Here is a 9,260-nt window from a genome sequence, read left to right on the forward strand (position 1 = left end):
TCCTGGCTGTCCTGGAACTTACAGAGATCTTTCTGCCTCTGCCTCCCAAGTGCTGGGATACACTACAACTGTCTCAAAAATAATTTAAAAAGAAAAGGTTATAAAATTGTTGAGAGGGAGTGGGCAGCATGGAAGGAGCTGGGGAAAGGATGGAAATAGTGGATATATAATACTCATAAATGAAATTCTCAACCAAAAAACCCCCAGGAAGTTTGCCAGTTAGAAAACCAATAATGAAAGTAATAGAGCTGGCTAGAGTCCTTTGGCTTCTTAGTTGTGGTTGTAAACAGGGTGGATGAGGCCTGTAGCTCTGTATTGAATTCCAGATCGACCCTGAAGATTAGGGGGATCCCTCATGGTGCCACTGCACAGCAATGCGCCTCTTTCTTTTCAGGCAAATACACTGATACTGTTTGCAGTGGGAATAGTCCAGACGTAAGAGAAACTGTATTATTATTGAGAAATGTGACCACTACCTAAAAAGATGGTTTAAAATGGTGGATTGAACCAGATCATATACCACACTGTCTTAAAAGAAGTAATTGTCTTCTTTTGGGTGGGGACTCTGAAAAAAAGATCTAATTATAGACAATGTTTGGAGAGTTACCCGTTTCCTCCCTGTTCATTTGAGTTGCAGCGTGATAAAATGTCACTCTTTTTCATTGGCTACCCATGTCATCTATGGAGACAGGGGCCACACCGCTGAAACCTTAGCCCCTAATGTTCTGCTGGTCTCAAACAAGTGTCTAAAAAAATCTATGATGAGTCAATGGATGTATGCTGTTACAAGTGCTATACAGACTTCCCTTAGGCAGTCATTCAGAATAAAGGCAATTCAGCCAACCTATTATGAATGTCTTGGGAACTGAGAGGGTCTTATTTAATCCTGGTAGTGTATAAGGAACAGCCCCGGACTCAAATATGGTTTCCACCTCTCATTCTGCCATTGGATGTCTCTGTTATGTCTATCTGTGAAGCTTAAAAAAGTAATCTCTGCTTCTTCAATCGTTTTTAAAGGAGTTAGTTGCTTGAGTGCTAAGTAGACATTCCCAATCATCCATTTACTCATCTCTCCACTTGAATTGGTCACTACTGAGATAATGTCAACTTTTCAAAAGAAATGTCCTGGGTAGTGTAGGCACTAATACTGTAGCCATTCTTACAATTCTTTACTCTGTTCATTTGCACTAAACATGGGGACATGGAAAGAACTCGGGCTCTCTAACAGGTCTTTCCCTGGAATATTAGTAATGACATCCTGGCACCATGTCCTTTCCCGTCTTTACCCACATGTCCAGGTGGAATTTAATGTCCCAGTGCTGGGCTCAAGAACCGGACCAAAGACCAACTTTCCATAACATTCAAGACCAGCTTCAGTTATTCAGAAATTTTTCCTTAAATAATACTTCTCAGTGTGGAGAAGAAGCACATGCCAGTGGAGTCATCAATAAAGGCTTTGAAGGTAAGCTTGATTCTTCAGAATTTTTCCCCCGGTGTGACTGAAGAAGATCACAAGGGAATGCACACAGAAAGTACTTTAGGGTAGGTGAGGATAATGGTAAGCCGGCACTATCATTACCCTATTTGTTGTGAGCCTCTTTGAAATGCCTTGTATTGTATATTAAAATATTTAAATGATCATGCATATCTAAGGTAGCCAAAAAAGTGTGCGTGATAGGCTGTTTCCCTTCAGCCTGTTTATGGCCTCCCTGATGCTAGGCTGTCTCCCTCCAGTCTATTCATGGCCTCCCTGATGTTAGGCTGTCTCCCTCCAGTCCGTTCATGGCCTTCCTGATGCTAGGCTCTCTCCCTCCAGTCCGTTCATGGCCTCCCTACCTTTCATCAGTTGTATTCCAAGTGCAGAGTTTACTTTAGATAATTAGAGACTCTCTGTTTATGGCACATTATCATCATTGGCCTCTGCAGGGCTTCTCCGTTATTTCGTTTATTTGTTTAGTCCGTTTGTCTCCGTATTCCTCTCTGGCTCTACTTCCTCTCCCCCCTGCCAATTACTAAGCATTCTAATTACTTTGATGTATATCTTTCAATTTTGTATGTCTTGCTGAAATATGTAGTTTGGTATGCATGAATATGAGGGACTGGCATAACAAGTTGGTGGGCATGGATAGAAGACAGAAAAGGAAGAAGAAAACCCCAAAGGAGTGTTGTCATAGAAACCCAAGGAACAGTGAGTAGCCAGTGAAGGAAGGAGTGGGTGAATGTTACAGAAATAGCCAGCCTTCCAGAAGGGTACAGGCATCTTATTATTGACCTGTATTTTATTATTTATTTAATTCTTCTTCTTCTTTTTTTTTTTTTTTTTTTTTTTTTTTTGGTTTTTCGAGACAGGGTTTCTCTGTGGCTTTGGAGCCTGTCCTGGAACTAGCTCTGTAGACGAGGCTGGTCTCGAACTCACAGAGATCTGCCTGCCTCTGCCTCCCGAGTGCTGGGATTAAAGGTGTGCGCCACCATCACCCGGCTCAGGGAATCATTCCTTTCCAGTGTTTTAAGAGTGAAAAGAGGCTGCCCTGATGGACCTGAGCGGTTAGTTCTTCCTGAGGCTCTACCGAAGGTTTCCGTAGACCTATGAATGGTTCGCTGAGAGACTGAGAGAGGGAGCAAATGATGCTGGCATCAAGGCATCTTCACATACTCTCTGGATTACACTACAATTAATGGGCTATACAACCAGGCCGAACAAAAGAACTTACCCCTGACTGTTTTCTAGAAATGATGCACCATTTTGGTCTGGCCATACTAAATAGATTTAGATGCTAAGTACTGGCAGAGAGAATCGAAGTCCTAAATACTAGCAATAAAGTCCAATGTCGTGGCACACACCTATCATCCCAGTACTTAGAAGGTAGAGGCATAGATTATCACAAACTCAAGGCAAGCTGGTTCTATATAGGGAGTTCCAGGAAAACCGGGGATACACAGTGAGACTTTGTCCCAAGTAACGGAAAGAAAGAAGTATCATTATTAATAAAATCAGAGATGTGGACATGCTCATTCAGCATAATGGGGTAGAGGACTTTAACGGGAAGTAAACGATGATGATGCAGAGACTAATCTGGGCGGATCGAAGTCTAACTGCAGTAAAAGAGAAGCAGCATTCTTCTCTTTGAAGTTAAGGAAGGGAAAGGAATATGGGAGCCACTAAAGCTGTGATATTAAGGCTGTGGAGAAGAAAGGCGGGGAAGAGAGAAGAAACAGAGTGAACAGTGGGCTTTGCATATTTGCAAAAATGTAAAATCCTAGAGCAGTTTCTGTAAGGCAAACCTGAAAACCTCAATGTGATTCTTTTATTTTCCTTTTTGAGACAGGGTTTCTCTGTACCTTTTGTACCTGTCCTGAAACTCGCTCTGTAGACCAAGTTGGTCTTGAACTCACAGAGGCCTGCCTGCCTCTGTCTCCCAAGTGCTGGGCTTAAAGGCATGTGCCACCACCGCCTGGCTGAATGTAATTTTTTAAAGACGAGAGAAATGTATTAAATAATAGTGTTCTGCTTTGTAGACTGATGAGCATATTTAACATGGCATTGAAGTGTCCATCTTTGTTGTCAATGTAGAAGGTATATAAGAAGTCAAGAAAATCATTGGAAGAGCTTCTTCCACTTTTAAATGAAGCAACATATGATTACAGCAGTAATGCTGTGTCTATCCTCTGGTCCTACTGACCTAATCGGGGAGAAGGAGGTCAGAAGGGGGAGTGGGTGGAAGGGGGGAGGAGGTGGAAGGGGGGAGGAGGGAGGAAAGGACAGAGGGAGGGAGGGAGAGGGAGGGATGAGGAGAGAGAGAGAGAGAGAGAGAGAGAGGGAGAGAGAGAGAGAGAGAGAGAGAGAGAGAGAGAGAGAGAGAGAGAGAGATTAGTAACATATCTGGGCACCTAGTAAAAATATCCCAGTGACTTCATCCCCACGCTTGTGTAAACATCACCTCACCAGCCCAGAGAGTTCTACAGGAAAGAAATCTCAATGCCCCTGTACTGTTCTAAACATAGCCATTCAGCGGGCAAATGTCTCGCCTCTAAATGCCCTGTCTTACTTGGAAGTCTTTATTTTAATATTTCCCCTTGAAAGAACTTGCTGAGTGCCTGACACTTTTGTTCAGAATATCCACCTTAGCTCTGATATGTAGATTTTATAGTGAATACTTTTTAAACAAAAGTATCAAAACAAGTTCTCCCATCACCACCACTTCTCCTGAGCTCTTTATGCAACAAGATGTATTAATTGCTAAAAGCTTGCCAGGGTCAAGTTACTAAATATTGCTGCCAGCACTCTGAACCAACAAAGTTGGTTAATGGTTTTTCTTAGGCACACGGAAGCATAATTTGCAAAAAGAAATTTATCTGTTTCATATAAATGATCATTTTCCCCCTCACTATCAACAAAGCAAAAATAATTAAACTTCTGCTTGGTGGAAGTGTTCCAATACACTCTTGGATGGACTGAGTGGATGTCAGGGAAGCAGCTAACAAGAGCGGAAAGGTGTGACCCGTAGGTGTTGTTGTGTGGTTTCTCCTAGCCTCCGGAAACCATCTTAATGAAGAGCAGTTGTTTAGTCCGTTGGGGCCACTGAACAACTTAATGTTAAGTATCTGATTTCAGCTATTCGTTGATTTTTCTATTGCTATTATTATAAATAGCAAACTTTCAATGTCTGTAGTACAACTGGTGATAGCCACAGTTAGTAGAAATTGGGTTGTCTCTGGGTATTCAGCCCGTAGGTACCAGCAAAACTTGACGTCCCTCTCAGGGCACTCTGTCCTCACTGCTTCTCACACTGCATGGGGATTCGGAGAGACACATCAGGACACAAGCTCATTCTAGCTATGTGACTTTGAGTACATTATTGAGCTCCTTCATGCCTCACCTCCCTGACCTGTTAAATGTAGACAATAGCCGTGCCTAATGAATTGGCAAAAATAAGTTAACACAGGACTATCACTTAGTGTTGCTCAGTGCATAATAAGGGCTCTGTAAGTGGCAACATGAACAATAACCATAATATTATTAGTATACTTTTCATGGCATCCACCTTCTCCAACCTGGCCCCTTGACTTGGCCAGGTGTGCATCCTTTCTTTCCCTTGTGTGCACTGCAGAAGATGACCAGCTGTGTTGGCTCCCTGCTGCTCCTTCATTCAGCATACTCCTGCCTTGGAAGCCCTGTTCCTCTCTCTGGCAGTGCCCTTAGAGTAATCACACAGCTGAGCCTTCAGAGGGCAAAAGGAGGAGGCAGGCCTAGTGGCACAGTCCTGTTATCCCTGCACTTGGGAGGCTGAGGCAGAAGGGCTGAGAGTTCAAGTTTTGCCTGAGAAACTCACGGTAACCCTTACAGGAGGCCAGGGATATAGTTCAGTGTAGTCGACTTGGGTAGCATGATTGACACCCTAGGTTCAACCTCCTGTACTGTGTACAACAAGAAAACACTACAACAGGAGGAAAGAGCCACATGGAAAATTCCCTTGTTTAATCTGCATTTCTGCTAGGATTTTTACCTCATTCAGGGATACTTTGTGAATGCTATTTAAAATGGCAGCTCCTTTCCAGGCTGTTGCTCTCTAGGCCAGCTGTCCTCAACCTGTGTGTTGTGATCCTTGGGGAGGGTTGAACCACCCTCTGCATACCACATATTTCCATTGCAATTTATAACAGTAGCAACTTAGTTATGAAGCGGCAATGCAGATAATTTTATGGCTGGGAGTCAACGCAGCATGAGGGAACTGTATAAAGGGTCACAGCATTAGGAAGGTTGAGAACCGCTGCTCTAGGCCTTTGCTCTGACCATTGCTCTCCACAGTAACTGCTGTCACCTGCAGTTGGGCCTATCCATTAACCTCCCGTCTCCTTCCTTCAGAATGTGAACTCTGGAGAACAATGACTCTGTGTTACAGTTAAGTAGTACGTGCCTTACATCTGGTAGACTGTATGTATTTTATCTTAACAAGCAGCCAGTAACCTGGCATGGTGGCATACAATTTGGAATCCTAGCACATGTGAGGCTGATGTAGGAGGATCACTTTCAGTTCTTGGCTCATCTGGTCTACATAGCAGGACCAAATCTTACAAAAGGAGAAAAGGAAAATAGAGTTTGAAAGCAAGTAGGTTAATTGCCAAATATAAAGGACTAAGCTTTTAAAGGTAGGTAGTAAACTGTAGGATCAAGTCTGGTGAAAAGGTCAAAGGCTATTGTAGACAAGGAGCTTCCTGGGTTTCCGAACTTTTATCATAAGGGCAGTGAGCTGTTGTACATGTTTCAGTAGAGTCTCTCACTTCGGGGGCATCATGGTATTTTATCCAGTCCTTTATGTAATTGGACATACCACCTACAGTGACATGTCTGCTTCTTTTCTAGAATGCCACAGACTGAACGACAGGAAGCTTGTCCTCTTTACTTTTGTCTTTCTAGCATTTAGCTGTCCTCCTAAAAGCTTGTTAAGCAGAAATATAAAGCTGAAGTTGTCCCTTTGTAGTATTATTACAAACAAAAGGGGTGAGGTGGGTACTGCCCTAACCTCCGTATTTGTTCACAGGTGAAGATGAGAACATGGCTCCTTTGAATTCAGATGACATGATGCCAGTTGCATTGATGGAAACCAAGAACCAAGAAGGATTAAGCTATATGGTACTCGCCACAAAATGTAGCCAAGGTGAAGACAATTCTGAGAGTCCTCTAGGCCCAAAGGAATCTGTGTCCTGTGGTCTGAAGCAAGATGAGAAGCAACTAGATGCAGACAAAGATTTCGGCCAAGAACCGCAAGTGGCTTCCTGCCCTCCTGGCAGGTCTGGAGGCTTGAACTATGCCTGTCTCACTCACACTGGGCAAGGAGGCATGTCTGATTAACAGCATCCCATAAGAGAAACAGCCCTGAGACAGACACCATGTTAAGTTACTTGCAGAAAAGAACAAATGTGTGGCGGTAGTCTATGGCTCTGAACGGATACAGCGATGTTTCTGAGTTCTGATGTTGGTTCCAAGAGTCTTTTGGTTTCATTCATAGCATTCCCTTTACCAGTGGCCTAACCTTCAGTGGGTAATGAGAGGAACCTTCCTGTTTTTGGAAATCCCAGAAAAATTCTGAAGTCTGGGAAGAAAATACCATGGTCCCTCTCCTGGGTAGCCCTTCACTTTAAAGCACTGCCTGCTTCACTGTCTGGGATGCAGTACAAACATCATTGTCAAATGGTTAGTGACAGGAATAGGTCCATTCAAGAATTTGAATGGGAGCTGGGTGGATGGGAGTCTGCTAATGACCACTGTCCTGCAGATGACCTTAAAGAGGATGCAGGAGATGATGAGGAACATGTACAGGAGGGGGCTGCCCCGAGCCACGAGAAATCATCTGGCACGCTGTTATTCCACTAACATAATCTCTTTAATCACCACTGTAAAATATTCTGTAGTTTTGGAAACTCAGAAGAGCAGCTTTAGGTGTAGCGAAAACAGGACCGTGGAAACCTCCGAATCTCAAAGCTGAGCATTCTGTGACCCTTGGGTGGCATAAAAAATAATCTTATGATTTAAAAAAAGATTTTATGTATAATTTTTATTTTGTGTGTAGGAGTGTTTGCCTGCCTGTCTGCCTGTGCACCACATGTGTGCTCGGTGCTCTCAGAAGCCAGAAGGGAGCTTTGGATCTCCTGGAACTGGAGTTACAGGATGTTGTGAGCTGCCACAGTGGGTGATGGGAACAAAGCTGGGTCCTCTGGAAGAGCACCCAGTGCTCCTAATTGCTGGCCCTACTCTCTAGCCCCAGTCTGGTGATTTTTATGCTCCAATGGAAAAATTACAAGGACTGTTTGGGGGAAGTGTCTGGAATATAGCTCAGTGGCGAACACTTGACTTTCTTAATGAAGCCCTTGGTTCTGTCCCAGCACCACACGCGCGCGCACACACACACACACACACACACACACACACACACACACGCACATGCACACATGTATTCACACTCATATAGTACTACTTTTTTGTCAGACATGGTTTGTATACAAAATCTAAAATAAATTATCCTTAAAATTAAATGTAAGTCATTACACACTTTTATTTACAGTTGAGTAATTTGTATCAGTGACATGGACAAACACCTACACGAGAAGAGCTGGAACGATACTCAGAAAGTTGGTTTGATTTTGAAGTTGCACAGTGGCATCTTACACCTGAAGTGCTGCCCTATCCGTGCTGATGTGGCTAGTCCATGTGCTCCTTGGTTGCTGTGTAGAGGCGACTTATTGGAACACTTGCTAAAAACTCCTGTGGGAGATCATAAACCTGTCTCCATCTCTGGTCATCTTTAATGTTCCTGGTGTCTAAGAACCTGCACAGGAGACTGGCAGCAGGTGAACACAGAGAAGCGAATGCCCTAGGCTGGGGGTGCACAGCCTTGTGGTTAAGGTACAGAATTTGCGTTCATTTTGCCACACACCCAGGATACTTCCTCTCTGTCCATGGAAGCCTCTGTCATTCCTTTAATTAGTCCAGGACACAAGACCCTTTCTTTTCTCTACTGAAGATTTCTACACTACTCTCAGAATGGGAGCCGGCTCATGTCTGCTCCCTCAGAATCTTCTGCAGTAGGCAAAGGTGCAACTTCCTTCCACACCCCCCAAACCCATGCACCCAGGCTGCTCACTCAGAGTTCATGGCACCAGAAGAGGCAGCAGAGGGAATCTGCCTTGGCAGACAGACCGGTTCTGCTGGCTGCTTCTCCTTGATCCCTGCTCTAGGTCTCCCTTCTTCCTGGGATTCTGGCAGCCACCTCCAAATGCTTTTGGTAAATCTTTCTAAATCAGAGGTATTTCTATTTTCTGTAACTTGGAATTCATTCTGCCAGCTCCACAGAGCTCTGTTTTGGAAAATGCAAATGTATCCGAGATGCTAAAATGAATTAGATTTACAGCATAATATATTTTCACTGTAATTAGAGAATCCATAGATATCTGTAGGTGAATAGGCAGTACAACTGTCATGTTTCAGCTCAGAAGTTTGCTAACAGACTTACAACAATTCATAATAGAAAATACTAGCAGGATCATTTAATAAAAATAAAGTAGTGGCTGAAAAATTTGAATGTAAACTGTACAGAGAAAAATAATTGCTGAAAGGCAACTGATTTGTTGGTGACATAATTGTAATTCTATCAGTGAAAATTAATTCTGAAACATTAGAGAGGAAAACAGACAATGGATAAAAATGTGTGTGTTAAAATATATTTACTAATGTTCAACAGAAAAATAAAATCTTTAAAACTTTT

The 9,260-nt window shown here is 43.2% G+C and overlaps 1 protein-coding gene across 7 annotated transcripts in view; it reads left to right on the top strand.

The window, feature by feature from the left end:
- The window catches only part of LOC119820744 (proto-oncogene tyrosine-protein kinase ROS), a 98,741-nt gene extending 89,481 nt beyond the window's left edge, over nt 1-9,260 (top strand). For 5 of the 7 annotated variants that reach the window (XM_038339301.1, XM_038339304.2, XM_038339302.2 and 2 more), the window contains exons 36-37: nt 1,299-1,462; nt 6,540-9,260. In XM_038339301.1, coding sequence (XP_038195229.1) covers nt 1,299-1,462; nt 6,540-6,850 — 475 coding nt within the window. In that variant the 3' untranslated portion in view covers nt 6,851-9,260. Of the gene's footprint in view, nt 1-1,298; nt 1,463-6,539 lie in introns of those variants that run through there. The other 2 variants (XR_005286530.1, XR_005286531.1) reach the window with 2 other exon arrangements.

The sequence above is a fragment of the Arvicola amphibius genome, chromosome 8 (assembly GCF_903992535.2).
Source record: "Arvicola amphibius chromosome 8, mArvAmp1.2, whole genome shotgun sequence".
In the NCBI taxonomy this organism is placed as follows: domain Eukaryota; kingdom Metazoa; phylum Chordata; class Mammalia; order Rodentia; family Cricetidae; genus Arvicola; species Arvicola amphibius.